At 38.1% G+C, this 26464-nt stretch overlaps 1 protein-coding gene across 7 annotated transcripts in view; it reads left to right on the forward strand.

Moving 5' to 3' along the window:
* The window catches only part of NAV3 (neuron navigator 3), an 892841-nt gene extending 869293 nt beyond the window's left edge, over positions 1-23548 (forward strand). For 6 of the 7 annotated variants that reach the window (XM_061415605.1, XM_061415606.1, XM_061415604.1 and 3 more), the window contains 6 exons: positions 6775-6929; positions 8406-8477; positions 9042-9238; positions 10394-10512; positions 14511-14714; positions 20921-23548. In XM_061415605.1, the coding sequence (XP_061271589.1) occupies positions 6775-6929; positions 8406-8477; positions 9042-9238; positions 10394-10512; positions 14511-14714; positions 20921-21040 (867 nt within the window). In that variant the 3' untranslated portion in view covers positions 21041-23548. Of the gene's footprint in view, positions 1-6774; positions 6930-8405; positions 8478-9041; positions 9239-10393; positions 10513-14510; positions 14715-20316 lie in introns of all 7 variants that reach the window. The other variant, XM_061415600.1, reaches the window with a different exon arrangement.
* Positions 23549-26464: the final 2916 nt, after the last annotated feature.

Raw genomic sequence — 26464 nt, forward strand, 5'->3', positions numbered from 1 at the left:
GTCAACTCTTTGCATGAGGTGGCCAAAGTACTGCAGTATCAGCTTTAGCATCATTCCTTCCAAAGAAATCCCAGGGCTGATCTCCTTCAGAATGGACTGGTTGGATCTCCTTGCAATCCTTACAGTTCAAAAGCATCAATTCTTCGGCGTTCAGCCTTCTTCACAGTCCAACTCTCACATCCATACATGACCACAGGAAAACCATAGCCTTGACTAGATAGACCTTTGTTGGCAAAGTAATGTCTCTGCTTTTCGATATGCTATCTAGGTTGGTCATAACCTTCCTTCCGAGGAGTAAGCGTCTTTTAATTTCATGGCTGCAGTCACCATCTGCAGTGATTTTGGAGCCCCCCAAAATAAAGTCTGACACTGTTTCCACTGTTTCCCCATCTATTTCCCATGAAGTGATGGACCGGATGCCATGATCTTCATTTTCTGAATGTTGAGCTTTAAGCCAACTTTTTCACTCTCCTCTTTCACTTTCATCAAGAGGCTTTTTAGTTCCTCTTCACTTTCTGCCATAAAGGTGGTGTCATCTGCATATCTGAGGTTATTGATATTTCTCCCAGCAATCTTGATTCTAGCTTGTGCTTCTTCCAGTCCAGCGTTTCTCATGATGTACTCTGCATATAAGCTAAATAAGCAGGGGGACAATATACAGCCTTGACATACTCCTTTTCCTATTTGGAACCAGTCTGTTGTTCCATGTCCACTTCTAACTGCTGCTTCCTGACCTGCATACAAATTTGTCAAGAGGCAGATCAGGTGGTCTGGTATTCCCATCTCTTTCAGAATTTTCCACAGTTTATTGTGATCCACACAGTCAAAGGCTTTGGCATAGTCATTAAAGCAGAAATAGATGTTTTTCTGGAACTCTCTTGCTTTTTCCATGATCCAGAGGATGTTGGCAAGCTTTATTTAAAAGCTTTAACATATTTTGTTTCTTTTCAGCCAAAATGATAAAAGAATTGACATATCTTAATTACCCTGTGTTCTCTTTGATTTTTCCTTAATGTTAATGTGAAAGAACTCTTTAGAAGTACTTCTTTTTTGAAAAAAAAAGAAAAAAAAAAAGCAACTGGTTGGAAAATAGGAGATTAATTAGAGGAAACGGGACTTTGATAAAGTTGGAGAATCACTTAAAGTCAAATTTTGAGTCAAGTTGACCATCCTTCCTCAGTATATAATTTGACATGCTAAAATAAAGTAGGGTAACTTACATTAGTTCTAAAATTTGCCTCACTCCATAAGACACTGTTATATCTGTTATTTTTATTTCAGTTAAAAAATGTTTAGTGCTTGGGGATGTTTTTAAGCAATAACAATTTATATGGCCTTTAAAATTTGATCAAATACAGCCAGCACTCTTATTTTCTACTTTTTCTGAATAAAATCACTTGTGCCATTATGAGGTCAGTTTAATCTTTGTTATTATAAAGTAATAAATAAAGCATGACAAAAGTGAACAGAATGGATGACGCTAGAGAACAGTTATAGGAAGAAATCCGTGGACAAGTCACATAGTGTTCATCGCCAAGAAAGCACAAAATCCAACTAACAAATGTTTATTATTTCTTTACGGTTGTAAGATATGAATGACCCATCAGTAATGTTGGATACCAAGTCCTGGCCTGAGAATTTGGCCAGTTCTTGCCACATTTTTAGAGAATTTGCGATTATTTTCTGGGAGTTGATGGTATGTGAGAGTGGTATAGGAAACTGGGGATGGCAGGCTAGCGTTGTGGGAGGGACAGCTAAGTGTCGGTTACGACAGTAAAGGGTGGATAAGGTGTGAGATAAACGCCTTCCCTGAGAATCAGAGCTGCGTAACTGCTGACATGCTTTATGCTGTGCCTCTGATAGCTCCGAAGGGACAAGGCACAAAGTACTCAGTGATTCCAAAAACGTCCACCAATAAACCATCAAATGAAAACAAATCTTTTCATGTTTTGGGTGTCTCTGCATTTTACATTCTGTCCCTCTTCCCATTCTTCAAGCCCTCTCTTGAGCTGCCAGCTGGAATACTTTGATTGAAAGCAGGACACATAAACAATTACACTTTGTGACATTTGATATAGTGGGCCCAGAAGGCTGGAGATGGATTCAGTAAAGAATATGTGGCCAGCTGAAGCCATTTGGAATGTTAGGTGGGAAAAGATCAGAAAGCTGGACTTGGCAGATTCATTTTGAGTGTGTCTAGAGTCAAAATGAGGGAAAACAGTGATCAATAGTTTTTATGCAACCTCTGTGTTCTGTGTGTATTTTCAAAGTATGGGATTCGTCTCATTATCAATATTCATCTGGTAGATATACCTGTTTATTTTTCTGCCTTATTAGATCTTGGACTAAAACTTCTAATGCTAATATATCAATACTTCAATCTAAGATTTTACCCCAGTTAAGCTAGGGTGAAGTTCATGAAATGATTTCAAGTGGGGTTAAAAAAAAAAAAAAAACTCAAGTTATATGACTGAATTACTTGTATTTGCTTATTTCTACTTCTGACTGGTCCATACCTTTTATTAGATTCCCAAAGGAATCTGCTACCAGTCTCAAGAAAAAAGAGAACTGTAATAGAATCTTCTAGCCGTATTTTTTCAGAATCACCCAGTGATTTCTTATTTACCAAATCCAAGTCAAGCTTCTCCACCTCCCTCCCTCAGCCACCTCCCTGCTTCACCTCCTCCTCTTCCTCCTCTCCCCTCTCCTCCCTCCTCTTTTCTCTCTTTTGATTTATGTGTACCTGATTACTATAATTGATCCCCCTATCTAGAAATTGTTCTCATTTTCATGATTATGGAATTCTCTCCTGTTTCCTTCCTACCTTCTAGTAAGCTCCTTCTTAGTGTCGTTCACTGACGGTTTTTCCTTCACCTTCCAGTGAATGTAAATATTCCTCAACATTCTGATCTCCTCCACATCTGTTTTCATCCAGATAACTTCCTTGTTTGAACTTGTATCGGTTCCAGTTGGACACTATTAGCCATACCCGTGTTCCATATGGTAGACATTTCTGTTAGCTTACAGATATGTTTCCATTAGTACAGTAAATATACATATTTAGAAATGCCAATTCCAACTCTGAAAATGTATCACAAATGCATCTTCTTCTATCCATCTCGGCTACCACCACCCTCCCAAACAAATGAACACTCTATCGCTTACCTGGGCTACTGCAGTTGCTTACTAACTGCTTGATTTACAACTTCCATTAAATTCCAATTCTCTCTGTGTGTCTCTTTTTGCTTTCAGTTCATGGAAATGGAATGTCTTTTCATAATTAAAAGCTGATCACTTTAAAATTCAGCAGTGACTCCCCATTGCTGTCTGCTCTAGGTCAAAAATCTTCCCATACCTCTATTATTCCTCGAGTCCCACAGTGTGTCTTGGCGTCAGCAATTTCAGTATTCTCTTGACTGATTTCTCTTCTTCCTTTACAATACACTTGTTCAGTTGCCCAGTTGTGTCTGACTCTTTGCAACCCCATGGACTGCAGCAGGTCAGGCCTCTCTGCCCTCACCATCTCCTGAAGTTTGCCCAAGTTCATGTCCCTTGTACTGGTGGTGCCATCCAACCATCTCATCCTCTGATGCCCTCTTCTCCTTCTGCCCGCCACCCCCCCCCCCCCGCATCTTTCCCAGGATCAGGGACTTTTCCAATGAGTCAGCTGTACACATCAGATGACCAAAATACTGGAATTTCAGTTCGGCATCAGTCCTTCCAACAAATATTCAGAGTTGATTCCCCTTAAGGTTGATGGTTTGATCTCCTTGCTGTCCAGGGGACTCTCCAGCGCCACAGTTCAGAGGCATCAATTCTTCACTGCCCCACCTTCTTCACGGTCCAACTCTCACAGCTGTACATGACCACTTCGAAGACCATTGCCTTGACCATACGGACCTTTGTCGACAGAGTAATGTCTCCGCTTTTCAACATACTGTCTAGGTTTGTCATAACTTTGCTGCCAAGAAGCAAACACCTGATTTCATTTCTGCAGTCACCATTCGAAGTGATTTTAGAGCCACAGAAGAGGAAATATGACACTACTTCTACCTTTTCCTCCTCTATTTGCCATGAAATAATGGGGCTGGATGCCATGATCTTAGTTTTTTTCTTAGTATTTAGTTTTAAGCTGGCTCTTTCACTCTCTTCCTTCACCCTCATCAAGAGGCTCTTTAGTTCCTGTTTGTTTTCTGCCATTAGGGTGGTATCATCTGCATATCTGAAGTTGTGGCTGTTTCTCCCACCTATGTTGATTCCAGCTTGTAACTCATTCAGCCCACCTTTTCTCATGATGTGCTCAGAGTATAGAGTTAAACAATATATTTACCCCACTTAAAAATCATGATTCTGGCTACATTACTCAGATCTCCAAAATAGTGAATGTTTCTTCACTGTCAGTAGGAAAAGTCCAGTAGTCTTACCAATCATTCAAAGTTGCAAACTTTTCTTTCCAATTTACTTACAACTCTTTCACAAAACATATACTACTGGTTCTTTCCTACATGGAGCTCATATTTTTGTGTTTTGCCTTTGTTTGTCTCTATGTGGAAAGCTATTCTTCCATTTTTAAGCATCAAAATATCACCTAATCTTTAGAATAAAAAGTTAATAGCAAATAATACTGCCACCAGAAAGTCTTTCCCAGAAGCCACAAGTAATCTTTATATGCAGTGAACAAAATCTTTGTTGTATACTCTTTTGAGGTAATGTATTATTTTCCACTATGAATTGTAGTTATCTGCATACTGTATGTGCCTAACCTACTCAAGGCAGTAAGCATCTTGATTGGTTTTTCCATTTCTAATTGATCATCCTGTCCTTCAAGCATCTATATTAAAAGACACTTGCTCCTTGCAAGTAAAGCTATGCCACCTACATAGCATATTAAAAAGCAGAGACATCACTTTGCTAACAAAGTTCCATATAGTCAAAGCTATGGTTTTTCCAGTAGTCATGTATGGATGTGAGAGTTGTACCATAAAGAAGGCTGAGCACTGAAGAATTGATGCTTTTGAGCTGTGGTGTTGGAGAAGATTCTTAAGAGTCCCTTGGACAGCAAGGAGATCAAACCAGTCAATCCAAAAGGAAATCAACACTGAATATTCATTGGAAGAATTGATGCTGAAGCTGAAGCTCCAGTACTTTGGCCACCTGATGCCAAGAGCTGACTCATTAGAAAAGATCCTGGTGATGGGAAAGATTGAAGGCAGGAAGAGAAGGGGACAGCAGAGGATGAGATGATTGGATGGCATCACCAATTCTATGGACATAAGTTCGAACAAGTTCTGAGAGTTGGTGAAGAACAGGGAAGCCTGGTGTGCTACAGTCCATGGGGTCACAAAGAGTCAGACATGACTGAGCTACTGAACAATGACAAATCCTTCAAATATATGTTTTCTTTGATAAATTCTCTACCCTTGTCAAAACAACAACAGCATATGAGTGGTGTTTGTGTTTATATAGTAAAATCCAAATTTCTCTGCATGGATTCAGTCTTTTCTGTTTTCTCTCATTGAGATCACTACTACCGTGTACCATTTTATGCAAAAGCAGAACACTAATATTTCTCCAAACACATCACACACTCATATCTTCCAGCTCTTATGCTTTACTCTTTATTCTTCAATTATACCTCCCACCCCCATAGCGTATTTCTCTGAACCTTAAATCTGAATTAGATATCTCTCTTTAGTTTTTCTATAGTGCTTTGTGCATTTCACTTATCACACTACATTGTGATTTACTTGTTGGCCTGCTCTTTTGTTTGTCAACTATAATGCCTAGAATGTAGAAGTAAGCTCTAAATCCTTGATGCCAGAGTACCTGGCACATAGTAGGCACTTGCTAAATCTGTGTTGAAAGAGTAAAAAACTACATACTTATCATTTGGAATTCTATTCATTATTTTCAAGATCCATCATGAAATTGATTTTAACCCTGCTCAAGATTTACAAATTGAAAATGTCATTGTAAATATGCAAATATTATGGAAATGCTCTTACTGATTAGGATAATTCTAAGAAACCTAATTATGTTTCTGGCCTACCCATCTGTGACAGCAATCAGTGAACTGGTTATCATATTTAGATTAAAAGCTATTAGAAAGGAAAAATACCTGTAAATAACCAAGAAACTTAATAAATGCTAAATGCTAATGTCAAGTGACCCAATGAAATATAACAACTTTTGTCTTTGTTTTAAACTACAACAGTTGCATGCAGATAATAAATAAGTCAATCAAACAACCAACCAACCACAGTTTTATCTGAGTCCCAGGGCTGTATTTTCAGGTGCACCTCATCAAAATAATTAAGACGTTTAGAGTCTAAATGGAAATTTAGGGGTATCATTTTGGATTTAGTCTATACCTCAAATTATAAGGCTTGCTAAAATCCATTTTTATAATTATATCAAAAGTAAGAATGGAGTCTCAATATTTATGGTTTACCATAAGGGCTCATATCAAGAATTCATTTTTTTTTTTGCCTTTCTTCCAGGGAGAGAACAAACTGAGAAATATGTCCTTGTGTTTACAGTTTTATATTTGCTTCAGATGTTCTGTACTGGCTTTTCTCTTTGCTTTAAAAATGTACACTTTCAACATTATATGTTTTTTGCTTTGTAGAATAAGATTTTATATCAATGGAATGATCTATGAGTTTTAATCACAGAACTCAGATGGAAGACAAAATGCATTATTCCTAAAGTATGAATTGCTTACCATTAGTATGAATTTATCATTGATGTGTTTGTTTTCTTTATTTTTTAAAGGAATTGCAACAATATCTAGCTAACCTGGCTGAACAATGCAGTGCTGATAATAATGGTGCAGAGCTTCCAGTTGTAATAATTCTCGATAATCTTCATCATGTGGGCTCTTTGAGTGATATCTTCAATGGTTTTCTCAACTGTAAATACAATAAATGGTATGTTTGAAATATTTTGAATGATGAAATATGAAAAATGGGGATCAAACTTGCATTCTTGTGCCTTTATTCCCTTTAGGACCTATAGTAGATGCCATTCGGAGAAGGCAATGGCAGCCCACTCCAGTGCTCTTGCCTGAAAAATCCCATGGATGGAGCCTGGTGGGCTTAGTCCATGGGGTTGTGAAGAGTCGGACACTATTGAGCAACTTCACTTTCACGCATTGGAGAAGGAAACGGCAACCCACTCCAGTGTTCTTGCCTGGAGAATCCCAGGGACGGGGGAGCCTGGTGGGCTGCCGTCTATGGGGTCGCAGAGTCGGACACGACTGAAGCGACTCAGCAGCAGCGGCAGCGGCAGTGGATGTTGTTAATTTGAAAAGCCTTCATTACTATTATGCCATGTTTACAAACGTCTATTTATTCATTCAACAACTGTGTCCCAGGTGCTTTTATAGCAACGGTATTTACTTGATGATATTACCTTCCACGCGTATGCTAAAAGTCTGGAAGACTATTGTCAATAAGAGAATGTTTAAATCAGGAATATTAAGAACTAGAACGAGGCTATGTGATGTGATATGAAAGTCGCTCAGTTGTGTTCAACTCTTTGTGACACCATGGACTATGCAGTCCATGGAATTCTCCAGGCCAGAATACTAGAGTGGGTAGCCTTTCCCTTCTCCAGGAAATCTTCCCAACCCAGGGATCAAACCCAGGTCTCCCACATTGCAGGTGGATTCTTTACCAGCTGAGCCACAAGGGAAGCCCTATTATTGACTCTTATCAATAACAGAATGTTTGAATCAGGGAAATTAAGAACTAGAACAAGGCTATAGAACTGTTTCATTTTTAGTCCATAGTAAAGTTTAAATTCAACCTTCCTATAGAAGTAAATTTATTACATTCAGATATACCTTTGTCCCTAGTGATTCTAATGTTTAACTATTTACATGAGAGAAAAGGTTAAAGTAGGGTATAAAAAATCTGAAAAGATTGTTAAGATTCACTGTAGTATGATCTCTAAAAAAGAACATATAAGAACAACTGCATAAATGTTAGTTTCAATGGTGCAAGTATCCCAGTTATCTCTGCTAGAAATATGAAATAATAAAGGAAAAATTAATTAATTGGATTATAAGCAAAAGAATCATTAGATATTAGAGTGGGATGAGATCCCTATGATTATTCTACTTAATCTCTTTATTTTATATATGAGTAAACATGGGATTAGAGAGGGAAAATGATTACAATGATTTGCCTAGGATGCCAGAGCTGACATTTGAGCCCCAAATCTTAATTTCTACTTCAGTGATCTTTGTCATTTTCCAGCCAAATGTCATAAAATTACCCCTTTACAGCATAATTTTAAAGGGAAGAATACAAGTTTATCCAAATTGTTTCCTGAGACAATTTTAACATATTAATATCTTTTACCTTTAATGCATATACATTTTCTTTTCTTTTTGTCTCCAGTCCATATATTATTGGAACAATGAATCAGGGAGTTTCTTCATCACCAAATCTAGAGCTACATCACAATTTCAGGTAAAAATAAGTTGGAATTGTTTGTATTGTCTCTTTTCTGTTTGCTTTTGGTGGTTGTTTTTTTCCATTTGTACACTGACGAATCGGTAACCTGGGGTGTGGAAATAATTCTCACTTCTTCTGACACTCTTTCTCAAGCAGACATTTTGTGATCCCTGACCTATAATCAAAAGTGTTTCTTTAAAAAAGAAGAAAAAAGAAATGTTTTTCCTGCTCACTATGTCACAGCTAAAGTAGAACACTTTTCTTCTAAATGTGAGAAATGTGAAGAGAGTTACTATTTCAGGATTTGTGATTCTCCTACAGAAGAGTGCTCAGCGTGCACACTCCCACTCACTGCTGTGACGCACATGAGCTTCTCTTTAGCTCAGAAAGAAAAGTTACATACAGTTTAGCTCTAATGTTAATAGACTGTCTCATCTCTTTGATCATTAACATATGGCCTCCAACTGAAATAGGAACATTATTACTTTATATTGGAGAGAGAACCACTGTGGACTTTAAGTTTAATTTATATAAGGATTTCTGGGTTTTGGTTTTGATTATTTTTTTTTCTTTTTATAGGTGGGTACTATGTGCAAACCACACAGAGCCAGTGAAAGGCTTTTTAGGCAGATACCTTCGAAGGAAACTGATAGAGATGGAAATTGAAAGGAACATTCGCAATAATGACCTAGTCAAAATTATAGATTGGATTCCTAAGACGTGGCATCATCTCAACAGTTTTTTAGAAACACACAGTTCTTCTGATGTTACAATTGGTGAGCTCCAAAATTGCAATATGCCATTTTCCAGGAACTAAGAGTACTTGGTTAAGATAGCCAGATTGGAAGTAGAAAATAACAACTGAAGCTAATGTTTTTGAAGCTTCCAAAAATTTAAGTTTTCATTTTTTTTTCCTCCTTCCGAAAGTTTGCCTTCAAGCTTTGTGTCTTTTCATCTGACTGTTACAGTTTACTAAGGCTTCCCAGGTGGCACTACTGGTAAAGAACCTGCCTATCCATGCAGGAGACATAAGAGATGTGGGTTCAATCCCTGGGATGGGAAGATCCCCTGGAGGAGGGCATAGCAACCCACTCCAGTATTCTTGCCTGGAAAATCCCATGGACAGAGGAGCCTGGAAGACTACAGTTCTTAGGGTTGCAAAGAGTCAGACATGACTGAGAAGACTTAGCACGCATACAAGCATGAAACTTTGCTAACATCAACTAATGTAGACAGCTATATTAGTTTAATATAGACAACTAAAAGTCAGGTAGCCATGTGAAATAAATCATATCTTTTTAGAGTATCATTTTTATGCTAAAACAAATTTTAGCATATATGAATTATAGTTGTGAGAGATTTTAAGATAATTTAGGCATTTTATATTTTCATGAAGATACAATTGTTTGAGTTATTTGTCTTGAGTTGGCATAAAGATGTTTATTTTTATATTCCTTCTTAAGTTGCACACAAAAAAAGTCCCCTTTTCCTTGCTGATCCTTGTGGATCAGAAAGATATACTCACTAAAGGCACAGTATAGAAAGAATTAGGACAATTCTACAATTGGGATCAGAAGACCACTGCAGAGGCCCACTTCCAGCAAATAATGACATATTTTATATTTGACAATTCATTCCATCATAGTTTTGTCATTTGTAAAGTGGAGCAGATTGACTGGATTATGACCTTTAAGGTTTCTCCTAATACTAAAATGTTATGTATTAGACTAAGATTTTAGTGTAAAAATAAAGGAGGGTCCTGAAGATGGATCTTCAGTAAAACACTGATGATAATTAAGCTGACCAAGATTATAATTTTCTAAGAATCCTATAAGAAGCATATTAATACCCCCAGAACGGTGTCTAAATATGTCTTTAGATTGCTAAATACAGGGATTCTCATAAATGGTTTGTTATTTCTTTCTTCTCAGGCCCTCGACTTTTCCTGCCTTGTCCCATGGATGTAGAAGGTTCTAGAGTATGGTTCATGGATCTCTGGAACTATTCTTTGGTACCTTATATTCTGGAGGCAGTAAGAGAAGGTCTGCAGGTATAGTACTCAATTTTCTTAACTGTTTTAAAAAACGAAATAGAAAAAAAAATCATCCTTTAAAAGCAAAAAAACAAACAAAAAAAAAATAATTTCTCTGATTTGTGCAGAAAAATAAAGGTAGCTTGAAAGAACAAATAGTTTCTAATACATTTTTTTCTGAGAATAAATATGTAGGAGAAAGAATTCCAATAAGAACACATTGAAGGCCAAATTTATTGCCATTGGTATTTATGAACTGTTCTTATTAGATAGCTAGTTAATTGCACAGTTCTGCATCTTATAAAACAGGCATGTTGATATGGACCGTGGTCATTTGTTCTCTTCTTTTTTTTTCTTAGGTCACACAGCATTCGAGATCTTCCCTGACTAGGGGTGAAACCCATGCCACCTGCAGTGGGAGCACTGGATCTCTAGGAAATTCCCCATTTATTCTCTTCTTATGTAATCAGTAGCAAGTAGTTTGTGCTTACATTAATAGATTCCCTGCTTTAGGATGTTTCATTGCTTGAAACCCTTTAACATCCCTTGCAAAATTCCTTTCTGTTTTTACAGGTGCTCTAAATCTAAGGCATTTCATTTTTCAAAACAGGTTGGTTTAGCAGCATCTCTGCTCCTCCCTCCTCTACCTTACATCAAGGCCCTGCAACCACCCCTTCTATTTACTCTTAACTAAGAAATCAAAATACATCCCTAATAAGAAAACCCCTTTTCAACAAAATATATCATCCCTTTTCTGTAAGTCTTGATTATTTTTCCTTGTGTGAATTTTTTTTTAAGATTCGCGTTGTATAATCACCAAACTTGTGGCAGAAAAATCCAGTCATCTTTACAATAACTCAGCCAAGGTTTAGGCAGTTTTTGCTTTTCTCTATTCTCAGTTTTAGGCATCTCTATTTCTGGTTATCACAAGTGCTGCCAGAACTAAGATATACTTCATGCTTTTCACATTTTGTCATCTGCAGTTCTGTGTTAAGTCTTTATATCACTGTCTAAAAAAAATTGGTTGTCTATTTTCCTTCATTTCACTTCCTTTCACTTCCTTATGCTTTCCTCACCTTGTAGAAAGGCATGGCAGTGATTTAGAACTAACAGGATGGTGAACGTGATGAATATTATGAGGATGTTCAGAACGTACAGAGGTAATGATCCTAGAGAATGCTATCAACTGGTTTTACCTCAGATTTAAATAACTCAGTTTCATATTTTTAATGGTATGAGCCAAACCAGCCTGAGAAAATGTCTCCAACAAAGTTAAAGACTGTGCCAAAAGTTTTTATTTTCAAGTATAACTTAGTACATGTCAAGATTCATCTAAAACTATTATGCTATCTCAGAAGTAAGTTGGGTCTCTTGGTTTCAATTATTTGTTCCAAAAACATCATATATTTGTATGAAATTTTATTTAAAATATTCATGAGGTCATGATTTTTAAATTAATATTTAAATTAATTATGTGTTCCTCTAGATCTATTTCAGCATTAGTAAACTATTATCCAAATCTTTATATATTAAATTTTCCTTATTTCTTATTCATTTGCTAATACATCAGAAGAATTAGAAGGGTTTTGAAAACTCAAAAACAGTAATACCTTAAAAATCCTTAAATCTCGTTTTTTAGAAGTATGTAGCATTTTTAATGTTCAAATCATTATTTATAAAGCACCATCCTAAGAATTTATCATTCTATAAAAATTCCCTTTAAATAAAGATTTGGAGAGATACTCCAAAAAATTTTTTTTGAGGAGAAATAAAAATATCTCAAGTTTTCTGCTGTGGTTCTAGATGTTTGTTAGTAGGTTAGAGTGAAAGTTGGATCAATCACAACATAGGGAATAGCTGAGGCTTGGGGGGAACGGAGGATGCAGGAGGCAGATACAGCACTTTGAGAAAAAAAGGAAAACCTTTTGGTGAGGAGAGAGTTATCACTACTGAAGGATATGCTGGACTGGAAGTCTGTTGGCAGATGATATTCTTGGGATGGTCCATATGTGACTTCTGGAGGAACAGGAAGAAGAGAAATCACACATGTCATGAACTATTTTCTTGGATATAATGGCAACAAAGAACCATGAACTGGAACAAAAGGTGGAAAAATAAAGCATGGTTGCAAAGATAAAATCTGAGTTGAGAGGAATAGAATAATTTCTCCCCAAATGAAGGCTGATGCTTTGGTGGGGGACCGTATGGCAAATACTCTTTGCCAGATGTTCTAGTTCGAAAAAACACTGTGATGCACTGGATTCTGATTTTTATCCTGATGATTCTGTCTTTCTTGAAATGTCAGCAGTCAGATCATCTCCTTCTGAATATTTAAATGTCTCTTCTTTCATTTCTTGTTCTATAACATCTACTTAACTCTGAAATACAGAATTGAGCCTATTTACCTTTTTATTGGTCACCCCCAATTTTGCTGTCCATGATGATTCTGGACATCATCAATTGATTCTGCTAGATTTTCATATTCTTTTTGTAATGTTTCCATTCCAAGATTTATATACTTTCCTTCAATTAGTTTAAGTTGTATAGCAATCTAAGTAGATTTTTAACTGAGAGACAATTTCTGCTCCAAAATAACAGAACTATTTTTAAAAAGCTGATTACTACTCCTACTGTTATCCCCTGCTGCTGCTAAGTCATTTCAGTCATGTCTGACTCTGTGCAACCTCATGGACTGCAGCCTACCAGGCTCCTCCGTCCATGGGATTTTCCAGGCATGAGTACTGGAGTGGGGTGCCATTGCCTTCTCTGACTGTTATCCCCTAGATGTGTAGATATCAAGACCTGAACTTTTTTTTTCCTTAAGGCAAGCCTGCCACAACCCATGCAACTTCTCCAGGAGAAGCTCAAAGACAGTTCCAAGCAGACTGTGGGCCTTTCCTGGACTCAGCATCCGCCATTTTGTTTTTGTCTCACTGAAGCACAGCAAACCACACGAAACGCTTCACACTGGTATTCGGTGCCTCCTGGGACCAAATGTACACCTAATAACCAGGATTGCCCTCAGTAGAGTAGGAAAGTCCATCAAAGAACTAGTGTGCCTATGTTACTACCCTCTACTCTTAATTTTAACCTTTCTTTCTATGCCTTTGTGGTCTGTACTTTTTCTTTTTTTTTTTCCCCAAGCCCACCAACCTGTGTCTCCTTAGTGTGCTGTTTCTCGTTTGGTTTTGGCTTTGCTTCCAGTTTAAAATTTTTTTAACGTCACTTGTGTTCATCTGCTGTCTACTCCACTACCTGTATTTTAACCAGGCTTTATAATCTCTTTCTTATCAACTTTCTTCCTCCAGAGGAGTTCTGACAAAGTTTTCAGTGGTCTTACAAACAAATATCTCAAAGAAGTTTTAATAGGAAGCAATGAGATTACAGAGGAAATTAATCTGATGGAAATGGTTGTCAGGGAAAGAATGCTTATTGTCAAGGAAAATCTGAGTAGAATGAAGTAGAGAAAAGAAATCTCTTGTATTCATCATCTTTCCAAAGTACACTTTAGTAAATAAAGGTATTTAGTGTCTAGCATGAATCTTTTTATTTCTCTATTACTGGAACTTCCCTTTCTCAATGTTGAGCTTTCATTTAGTTTGTAAAATTACTAACAAAGATAAATGTGGGTAGTCATTTCTTTATGTATTTAAAATAAACATCCCTCATACTCTCCCCCAAATGCTGCCCATTTATTTTGTCTAGCCTTCAAATTTAAAGTGAACTATACAGATAGTTTAAAATCTGGGAGATAGCATATGGACACTTCATTCCCCTGAAAGTCCCACAGGGACTCAATGTGCAATTAGTAGCCACCTCTGTACTGAACAGAGATGTAGGGAATTCCCTGGTGGTCCAGTGGTTAAGACTCCAGGCTTTCACTGCTGAGGGCATGGGTTCAATCCCTGTTCTGGGAACTAAGATCCTACAAGCTGCATTGCCAAAAAAAAAAAAAAAAAAAACCACACACACAAGGAATTTATTTTATATGTGCTAAATATGTGATCACTTTTTAGATGTATGGGAAACGAGCACCTTGGGAAGATCCCTCCAAGTGGGTGCTTGATACATACCCATGGAGCTCAGCATCTCTGCCTCAGGAAGGCCCAGCATTACTTCAGTTGCGACCAGAAGATGTTGGGTATGAGGGCTGTATATCCACGAAGGAAGCTACAACCTCAAAGCACATTCCACAAGCTGACACAGAGGGGGATCCCCTGGTAAGAAGCCGATGTTTGATTCTTCCTGTCTAATCTTGACTACAGTGTGCAGCCACTAGCATTTAGTCATTTGCATCAGAGACACTAATTCGTTTTCCTGGGTAATATTTGAGATTGTCCTGATGTTGATACTCAGTTTTCAAATTTTTACCTTTGGCCTACATTCATTGGGTGAAACTCTTAAAAAAGACCAAACTTGTATACTTCAAAATAATCAAAAACACTTAAACCAGGCTGAGCTCTGAGGCCATAATTTTTCTTTTATTAAGCAGAAAATTATATAAATAAATATACTTCAAACATTGCAGGACTCAATTCATTAGGTATGTAAGAAAAAGCTGAATTTTGTTCTAAAATGACAAAAAAAATAATATAATCTATACTTGAAAAACTAAAGAATATTTTACATGTATCAATTTTACATTTTACATGTAAAATTTTGTCTAACTAAATTTAGGATTAGTGCTCCATTGCCAACAGTAGAGAAGAATGAACTGACTTTGGAATTCAGTTCAGTTCAGTTCAGTCACTCAGTTGTGTCCAACTTTTTGTGACCCCATGAACCTCAGCACGCCAGGCTTCCCTGTCCCGTCACCAACTCCCGGACTCCACCCAAACCCATGTCCATTGAGTCAGTGATGCCATCCAACCATCTTATCCTCTGCTGTCCCCTTCTCCTCCTGTCCTCAATCTTTCCCAGCATCAGGGTCTTTTCCAATGAGTCAGCTCTTCGCATCAAGTGGCCAAAGTATTGGAGTTTCAGCTTCAACATCAGTCCTTCCAAGAACACCCAGGACTGATCTCCTTTAGGATGGACTGGTTGGATCTCCTTGCAGTCCAAGGGACTCTCAAGAGTCTTCTCCAACACCACAGTTCATAAGCACCAATTCTTTGGTGTTCAGCTTTCTTTATAGAGGGCTATTATTCCCTGCCTTGCTCAGATTGCATTCTTGGAAGTCATACTATAAGTCAATAAAACCCCAAAGCACGAATATTCTGGAAATACTAAGCACATGCTGTTCCTAGTAAAATAACTTTATTCTCATATGTATTTTTTTATTTTTAGAGATGACTTGCCATAAATTTGTCTCAAATGTAATGTGTTTTTTAGGTTACTATTCTGGCTAAAGAAATCACTGAATAACCAATACAGTAAGAAGACATGCTGAGATAAAGATCCTTATGTTACTTAAACATAAAAAGTGAAGTCGCTCAGTTGTGTCCAACTCTTTGCGACCCCATGGACTGTAGCCCACCAGGCTCCTCCATCCATGGAATGTTCTAGGCAAGAGTACTGGAGTGGGTTGCCATTTCCTTCTCCAGGGGATCTTCCCGACCTGGGGATCAAACCCCGGTCTTCCGCATTGCAGACAGATGCTTTACCATCTGAGCCACCAGGGAATCTAAAGAAATGATTAAATTATAGTCTGTAACCATACCTGTTGCTGCTGCTGCTGCTAAGTCGCTTCAGTCGTGTCCGACTCTGTGCAACTCCATAGACGGCAGCCCAACAGGCTCAGCCATTCCTGGGATTCTCCAGGCAAGAACATTGGAGTGGGTTGCCATTTCCTTCTCCAATGCATGAAAGTGAAAAGTGAAAGTGAAGTCGCTCAGTCGTGTCCGACTCTTAGCAACCCCATGGACTACAGCCTACCAGCCTCCTCCATCCATGGGATTTTCCAGGCAAGAAAACTGGAGTGGAGTGCCATTGCCGTCTCCAACCATACATAAAGACATAAAATTATAAGTTGATATTTTGTGGAATATCCTTACACTAATAACCACAACACATGTACATCTCATCATTTCAGTTGACCATTTTGAACATCTTGGAATTTACATGTGAACCATCTGATAAAGTTTCATGACTTTTTTCCTGATAAAATGCATGCACACAGAAGATTTTCCATACTATGTCAAAAAGTTCCAAAAAGTCATAAGAAATATACATTGATCTACTTAGAGCCCAGGGATCTCTTATTTAGAACATTTGATCCAAACTATAAACTTCTTGGGGCTTCCCTTGTAGCTCAGCTGGTAAAGAATCCCCCTGCAATGCAGGAAACCCCACTTCAATTCCTGGATCTGGAAGATCCACTCGAGAACAGATAGTCTACCCACTCCAGTATTCTTGGCTTCCCTGGTGGTTCAGCTGGTAAAGAATCTGCCTGTAATGCAGGAGACCTGGGTTCTATCCCTGGGTTGGGAAGATTCCTGGGAGAAGGGAAAGGCTACCCACTCCAGTATTCTGGCCTGGAGAATTCCATGGACTAGGGCTTGGAAAGAGTTGGGGCTTGCAACTCTTGGGCTTGCAAAGAGTTGGACATGACTAAGTGACTTTCAGTTTCATAAACTTCCTGAGGACCTGAACTTATATTTTTATAACAAGTGTCTGGCCCTTTAGCTCATACATAGCTAAATAACTAAACAAAAGTGATGGTGAAATTGTTTTGAATTCCACAAATCTGTGACTATACACTAAGTAATTCCTGATCAGTTCAATTCAGTTCAGTCGCTCAGTCATGTCCAACTCTTTGCGACCCCAAGTACTGCAGCACCCCAGGCCTCCCTGTCCATCACCAACTCCCAGAATTTACTCAAACTCATGTCCATTGAGTCAGTGATGCCATCCAACCATCTCATCCTGTCATCCCCTTTTATTCCCACCTACAATCTTTCCTAGCATCAGGGTCTTTTCAAATGAGTCAGTTCTTTGCATCAGGTGACTAAAGTATTGGAGTTTCAGCTTCAGCATCAGTCCTTCCAATGAATATTCAGAACTGATTTCCATTAGGATGGACTGGTTGTATCTCTTTGCAGTCCAAGGGGCTTTATAAGATTCTTCTCCAACACCACAGTTCAAAAGCATCAATTCTTTGGCTCTCAGCTTTCTTTATAGTCCAACTCTCACATCCATATGTAATAGACAAAAAATAAGCCTTACAGTACAAATATGGGTTATTTCTTCTGAATTTTTTATAATTTCCAGTTCTCCCTTTGCAGTTTCTCATACAGTTCCTGATACAGGTAAGGTGTTTATAAGGTTTGTTTTCAGGGTTACACTATAGAGTATGGGACGTTTAGGGGATGTCCTAAATTTTCCCAGTTCACACAGTCCTGGTGAGCTAAACCCATTAATCACTCTTTTCCCTGACTGTAGATGTTCTTATCTTCTACTTTAGAAAAGGGATCAGAATCTCTACATTCTGAATGAGAACTTGAGTTAAAAAAAAAATCTCTGATTCCTAACCCTCTGCTTCACTCAACATCTTAAAGAACAAGGGGTTATGATGTTTGACATATTAGATGAGAAAACCTTCTCATCTAGATATCTGTGAATCAGGCACATTCTGATTGGCAAGTATCTCTCTGCATTTATTGCTCTATATTTTTATAATGACTGACATAAGGTAACAACATATTTGTAGTCCAATCTAAATCAGAAGTACTCAGAGAAAACCTCAGTGTCAGTAATATATTTTTGACTCTGAACAAGGATGTAAGTTTTTGGCACATCTCACAGTATTGAAAATATAATGTGTATTCATCATCAATAGACTCGTTAATTCAGTAAATATTAGTAAATAATAAGTATGTACTCCAGGCTAAATCCTGGTGATCATAAAATCAATATCATTTCTGACATTAAGAAGCTCATAATCCAGCCATGGAGAAAGATATCTATATATATAAATTACAGTGCAATAATGATAGAAGTATGTTCTAGGTAAAGTTTTGAGTCTGTTGAGAAAGTGGTTGGATAAAGCTCCTCAGAGGAGGATATTATTGAGCTAGGTCTGGAAGAATGAATAAAATTTCATAATGAGGTTGGATAGAGACGATCCAAAATTTAAAAAACAGCAAGTGAAACATGATGAAACAGTACAATAAAAATAATGAGTTTAGGGAGCTGTACACAAATCTGTGGAATTAGAATAAAAGGGACAGAAAGAATTAAAGCTACAGAAGTCTACAATTGATAAGTGATGTGAAGCCTTGTTTATCTTGAAGTTAAATTTTTACCACACAATGGGGAGCAACCAAAGATTTTTGAGCAAGGGACTTACTAGATTTGCAGTTTATAAAAATCACCTTGGTAATAGAATAGAGGGCAGGTTAAAGGAAAGAGGATAGAGGCTGGAGGACGGGCAGATGTGTAAATACCAGGGATGATAAGGACCTGACCAGGGTGTTACAAATGATAGGCACTGTGTTTATGCCTATGGGTCTGGGAAAGAAGCAGGGGAAAAGAGTGCAAGGAAATACTTGTGTAGATAATAATGATCCACCCTGATTATACCCAGTCATATTACTGATTGATGTGAAACTTACCTACCTCCTTTGACTCGAATGTACAAAGCAACCCTCTGAGAAGGCACGGTAAATCCTTTATATGTATTTACCATGAATCTGAGACTTGGAACTTATTTTAATGGAACATATTTACTATATGGCACCATTTTCAAAACATAAGACTTTAATAATACTATTATTATACCGTAAAACTTTTATAACAGTCAGCTTTCAAGTGATTTCAAATATTTGAGATCAAGGCATAACCTTGAAAGCATTTTTGAGATCAAGGCATAACCTTGAAAGCATTTCTATTCTTGAAAGGTGCTCAAAACACAGTGTTTTTGTTTTTGTTTTTTACAAATTATCTTCACCCAGATGCTTGAACATACAGCCAGCTATTTAGAGACAGTAACAAAAGAAAGGACAAAGGAATATGAATGTGCATGAAGGTGGGAGTGTATGTGTGTGTTCAAAAGAGAGACAGAGAAGGGGGGAGAGAAAGAAACACTATGTTGATGGAGACATTTAGCTTTTTGACTCACTGAGTTTTAAGAGGTTATCATCAGCTACTTTTATATGTTTATGTAGCTTGTTTAATAAATTCAGGGGATTAGACAGAAACTTACGTTGAAAAATATTGTCCTAAAGAATATTAAAATGACTTTAAAATATGCTATAACTATAGCTTCTTTGTCAGGAAGGCATTCTTGATGGAACTGGTAATTACCAGTGTGTCACTTTATTTCACAAACATTTTTTTAATTGAACACACATTTTACACTGAATGTATCAGCAAGCAGAGCTTAACATATGACTAAGGAATCCTTTTTGATTTAGCCTTTCTATTGGATCAGTTTCCCTAAATTTTAAGTTGGGGGAAAAAAAGAACATCTTTGATTACATAATAAATAGTAAAGTTAGCATGCATTAAACAATACAAAGATTATTACCATTAACAGAAACTCTTGATAAGAAAACAAGTCCATACCCTCCCGAAGATGTGCCAATTTTTCTGTGCTTTCTAAAACTGTCAAATCATTTATTCACGATTTGCTTTTGAACAAGATTTCTTTATCCATCTCTACCACTGAATCTGCAGATCTCTCAAAATCCAAGCAAAGTGGCCTCCTTTTATTTTCTAATACCCGGAAACACTAGCTGCCTTTCTCCCCAGCTGCTTTCCTGCCCATGTCCCTTTTATGAGAACAAACGTTGCCATTGTCCTAAAAGGCTGGGAAACTTGAGACAGCTGCTCTTGTTCCAGAAGGTGGTTTTTCTTTTCAGTGAGATATCCGTCATATTTTAGCCAGGTGTTCAACAGCCACAGAAGCTTGACGGTGATTCTTCCCTTTGCCCTCTTCAAATGCTCATGGTCGGCTTCATTCGGTCGCCTCCCCTCGAGGTCAACGCTTAAGCAGCAGATGGGGGGCTTGTATGAAGCAGCTGGTTCCATTCTACTCCAGCCCCGCCTTCTCTCCAGGGACCCTGAGCGGAAGCCTGTGTGCCCGTCGGCGTGTAGGAACGTTCAGGACTTTCAGTTGCCATTCAGCGCTTTCTGCTTCTCACAGCCAAAAAGCTGGGCAGCTTGGCGTCCTCTGCAGCCACGAGCCCAGATGTCCGGCTGTGATACAGTTTCCTTTCCGCGCTCCCTGCTGGCGCTGTATTCATTTACAATCGCGAATAAAAGACTTATCCAGAGGCCCTATTTTGTCCTTATGGTTTGCCGTTGTAGTCATGTGTGGGAGAAGCAGTCTGGGAGCCGGGGCAACCAGTCAAAGTCTAAAATTGTTTTCCGTTTCCCTTGGAGGGGATGAGATGGGTGCCCCGTGTGGCTCGGGGCCGTGTATTTTCTGGGCCTGGCTTTTTCCATGCATCATCGCCTCCATCGATGTCTCTTTTTCTTTCTTCAGATGAATATGCTAATGAAACTCCAAGAAGCAGCCAATTACTCGGGCACACAAAGCTGCGACAGTGATAGCACCAGCCATCATGAAGACATTTTGGATTCGTCTCTTGAATCTACCCTCTAGAGGGTGAAAAAAAAGTTAGGGGAAGAAGACTATGCTTAAAAAAAAAAAAATGTTTGAAAAGTAAGGTATTTTCATTAAACCACTGCCAGTATGAAAGCATCCTGTCAGGGCCCTGACCCAGAGTTGTGGTCTCTAAGGAGACAGCAGAACTAAGTCTGAACCGCCAAGATACTCAGTTGACACAGAAGCGTAACTTGCTTTTCTTTCTAGGCATTTTTTTTTTTAATCTCTGTGGAGTGATGTAAGGCTCCAATACTCAACTGGAAAGGACCCTAACGACAGGGCACCTGAAGATTGCGTGTGGGATAGCCAAACTGGACTTTCTGTTTTTTCTCTTTAAAAGTTTACAGTGCAGACCTTTTCTTTCTTTTCTTTGTTCTTTTTCTGTTATTGTCGTTCCTTCTCTTGGTTTCCTCTGAGGGGTTCTCCCCGAGCAGGGGCCACTCTCCTGACCCGTCCAGCCTCCTTTGTGCCACATGGTGCTGGTCGCGGAGCCCCAGTAGTGTTTGCGTTGTGTGCTCACCCCGTTCCAAAACGAAGAGGCCAGGCCTCTACAAGCACAAATGGAATTGCGCGACCCCAGGGAAACACTGCTGTGGCCAGCTGGAGGAGTGCCAGCATCATTCTCTACCGCCGTGAGCACGGGATGTTGCTTCACCCACGCTTTAGTGTCTGAGTCACAGGTTTGATAAGGTTGTTTTTCCCACTGTGGTCTTTTTAAACCACCTGCCCATTCCCTTTAAAAAAAAAAGTTTTATACCAATTATTAGTCAACACTGACAACAGGCTTTTTTAGGGCTTTATTTGTTTGAGCCTTGTCAGTGAAAAGAAGGAACATTTCTTATGGTGCTGTCTCACTGCCTTAAACCGATTTCTACAACAGTTTAACAGTTGGTTTAAATCCTGAACCATTGGTAATTTCCACCATCTTCACTTATAACACCAGTTAACACAGTAGCCTCATCTCTATTTTTGTGTTTGTTTTTGAAGAAATGGATAGGAGAAAGATCAGTATTTTTACCTTGAGAATAGATTGCTTTGCCTATCCTCCAAAAGACTCAAGTAACCCAGAAACCCTCTTTGACTGTCATTTAAAAGCTAAGCCATGTGGCTATCTTCCATCCAGTTCTAGGGGAAAGAGTTTCAGAAGGCGGGAGAGGGTGAATTTTTATCCAGCAGAGCTGGAAGCACTATATGCAGCATGAGCACAACTATTCAGCTTTTCTCTCCTATTTTTTTTTTTTAATTATTATGAGTTTTGAGCATGTTGTTTTGATGGGTATTATTGTACATGAGAAATTCAGCATTCGAGAACACTGAAGCAGTGAAGTCACTGTGGATGAGAAGGCATTTATACTGTAAAAGAAGGTTAGATTTGCACAGTCTACTGGGTAGGTATTGTAAATAATCATTTAAAAAACTTGCACAACTCAAAACAAACACACACACAAATTGTATTTTATCCTGTGGGTGTTAAGAGATGTTTCACTTGCTGAGATTTCCTGTACGTTGCAAACAAATACAGAATGCAGACCCTCAATGCTGTTGTTACCTGGTGTGTTTGTCCTGTATTTACAGTCGTGATGACCATGCAGGAGCTATCAGTGCTAGAGTGAGCATGCTTCAAAACTGTCCATGAAGCCAATACATTTTTGGAAAAGTAAAAATGTCTGAAAGTGCATCTGTCATGGCAGGCTTTCAAGAGAGTATATGAGAGCTGACGGGAGTGACTGGAGAAGTTCCCACCACACACAGAGGACAGGTTTGAAATTCATCACCCCAAGGGCTAGGCCACGGTGTAGACTTGGTCCATGCGTGTGAAAATTTGCTACTTCAGGACGTCCAATTGGTGCTACCCTCTGTGACGGCCCACGGGTCAGCTGCTGTAGAACAACCACCACACGAGACACCGGCGCAGCTGCCAGAGCCGCTCAGTCTGCAGGCCCTCCACGGTGCTATCGCCCTAAGGGAAGTTGGGACTGGATGTGCGCACATAGGAAGGGCACCCTGACTGTGAAGCCTCAAACGTGGATCACGTCTGCAGTGAAACGTCGACGTACGTAGCTGGATGAGTGACTGGTGGCCCTTGTACAATATGTGATCTAAGAAAATTGCTAATCTTTCCCTGCCGTTTTGAGAACCACAGTCCAAACATGATCATTAAACAGAAATTCCTGCAATACATCCCAGTAGGTCCGCCTAGTTCACAACTTAAACTAGTTTGTGAAACGTTTGTCTGTATACATTTTATATTTTGTACATTTTTGATGTAACATACCGTGTAAATAGAAACAGTGAAATAAATCATCTGAAAAGTTTTGTAGTCTTTGTAAAGCCCCGACAGCAACTACTTGGTGTCAGTGGACTTAACTGGGTGATGTATTTTCTATTGGTTGGTTGTTCCTCTAGCTTGTAAACCAGCTTGCATATATTTTTTTGCAAATGTGCACCCTGTATCTGTCTAAATTATTACTTTGACATTAAAGTGGAATTATTTATTGACAACAAGGTGTGGTGTCTATATGTGGAGAGAATTGAATAATTATGCACCAAAAGTATCAAACTTTAAAATGTTGCTTGCACTATTAATAAGCCATGAGTAGGATGTATGTGATTTTTTAATTTTATATTCCTCATAGAAAGAACCTCATAGCTTTTAAATGAGTAAATATATTGAAGGCACTAGGTATATCTTTTTAAATGAAAGTTATTTATTCAGTGAATATTTTTAGAAAACTCATTATTAGTCTACCTAAGTGATTACAAAATAAGCATTAATATAAAATAAAATATTAATATTCACTTAATTATATCAACTTATTAAATGTTTCTTTGTTTTTATTCCATTAACTTTTTTTGACCTTTTAGCTCTAAAGATGCTTTTAACGTAGAAGAATTCTTCTGGTGATGGTTTATTTTTAAGAGATTATAAAAAGAAAAGGAACCCTCTTTAAAATGAGAAATTTTTTTCAAAGCACCTTGGTCTTTCATACCAGTAATTGGAATGCTTACTTGGGTACTCTAAGTAGGGTTTTAATTCTAAAAGCAGGAAAATTAGGACACTTGTTGAGAAAAAAAAATATATATATATATATTAGTTAAAATGAGTTGAAGAACAGTAATAGATAAAAATGGATAAATGTTTCCTTTATTCACACCTTCAGAGATTTGGAAATTTCCACAATTCATCTTATCCAGGTAAACACTGACTTGATATAAAACTTGAACATTATTCTCACACCTTTGGTATCAGGCTGTGTAAGTGTGGGTCCCAACAGTATCATTCTTTGTGTAACCTTGGCCAATTACTCACACTCTTTATGCCTAGTTTCCTCACCTATCAACTGGATGACTGGAATAATATCCAGCTCTTACAATTACTGTGTTTTCAAAGATCAACAGTATTTTTTTTTTAAGACTGCATCTTCTAAAACTCAGTGTTCTCATTTATAACATGAGGTAATAGTACCTATCTCATAGGGCTATTGGGAGTATTGAATTTAGATCTGTAAAGTACTTCAAATGATGCCTGGCACTCAGGAAATGGAATAAATGCCAGCTACTATATTAGCACAGCCATTATAATACATTAATAACATCAGTAGTGTAACAAATACTCTCATTATTGAATTTGTAAATGTATTCATGTTAATATTAAAGTCTTATGAAAAGTATGTCTTTTATCCAGTTTGCCAATCTGTAAAATGGGATCGTTTTAGTTCCTACTCATAAGATTGCTTTAAAGATGGAATATTTTATTTATTTATTTCAGTTTCAGTTCAGGCGCTCAGTCGTGTCCAACTCTGCAACCCCATGAACTGCAGCACACCAGGCCTCCCTGTCCATCACCAACTCCCGGACTCCACCCAAACCCATGTCCATTGAGTTGGTGATGCCATTCAACCATCTTATCCTCTGTCGTCCCCTTCTCCTCCTGCCCTCAATCTTTCCCAGCATCAGGTTCTTTTCAAATGAGTCAGCTCTTCGCATGAGGTGGCCAAAGTATTGGAGTTTCAGCTTCAACATCAGTCCTTCCAATGAACACCCAGAACTGATCTCCTTTAGGATGGACTAGTTGGATCTCCTTGCAGTCCAAGGGACTCTCAAGAGTCTTCTCCAACACCACAGTTCAAAAGCATCAATTCTTCTGTGCTTAGCTTTCTGTATAGTCCAACTCTCACATCCATACATGACCACTGGAAAAACCATAGCTTTGACTAGATAGACGTTTGTTGGCAAAGTAATGTCTCTGCTTTTTAATATGCTGTCTAGGTTGGTCATAACTTTCCTTCCAAGGAGTAAGCATCTTTTAATTTCATGGCTGCAGTCACCATCTGCAGTCACTTTAGAGCCCCCCTCAAAAAAAGTCTGTCACTGTTTCCACTGTTTTTCCATCTATTTGCCATGAAGTGTTGGGACCAGATGCCATGATCTTTGTTTTCCTAATGTTGAGCTTTAAGCCCATGTTTTCACTCTCCTCTTTCACTTTCATCAAGAGGCTCTTTGGTTCTGTCATAAGGGTGGTGTCATCTGCATATCTGAGGTTATTGATATTTCTCTTGGCAGTCTTGATTCCAGCTTGTGCTTCCTCCAGCCCAGCATTTCTCATGATGTACTACTCTGCATATAGGGTAAATAAGCAGGGTGACAATATACAGCCTTGACGTACTCCTTTTCTGATTTGGAACCAGTCTGTTGTTTCATGTCCAGTTCTAACTGTTGCTTCCTGACCTGATTATTTCCTATTTTTCATTTTAATTTTAATTTGTTAAGTATAATTTATTTTCAGTGTTGTGTTAGTTTCATGTGTACAGCAAAGTGAGTCTGTTATATATATACATATATTGATCTTTTTTTTTCAGATTATTTACCATATAGATTGTTACAGAATATTGAGCAGAGCTCCCTGTGTAATACAAGTAGGTCCTTGTTGGTTATCTGTTTTATATATAGTAATGTATGCATGCTAAGCCCAGCTACCTAGTAGTGTATGTATGCTAAGGCCAACTACTTAATTTCCTCCTCCCAACATTTCCTTTTTAATAACTATAAGGTTGTTTTTGAAATCTGTGAGTCTGTTTCTGTTTTATAAATACGTTCATTTATATCTTTTAAAAATTAGATTCCACATATGAATGACGTCATATGATATCTGTCTTTATCTGACTGACCTACTTCACTTAGTATAATAATCTTTAGGTCTATTCATGTTGCTGCAAATGGCATTATTTCATTCTTTTTAAATGGCTGAATAATAATTCCATTGTATATATGTACCACGTCTTCTTTATCCATTCTTCTTTCAATGGATATTTAGTTTCCTTCCACGTCTTGGTGGCTGTAAATAGTGCAGCAATGAACATTGGGGTGCATGTCTTTTCAGTGTATGATTTTATCCAGATATATGCCCAGGAATGGGATTTC

Source organism: Bos javanicus, chromosome 5, assembly GCF_032452875.1.
Source record: "Bos javanicus breed banteng chromosome 5, ARS-OSU_banteng_1.0, whole genome shotgun sequence".
Lineage (NCBI taxonomy): Eukaryota > Metazoa > Chordata > Mammalia > Artiodactyla > Bovidae > Bos > Bos javanicus.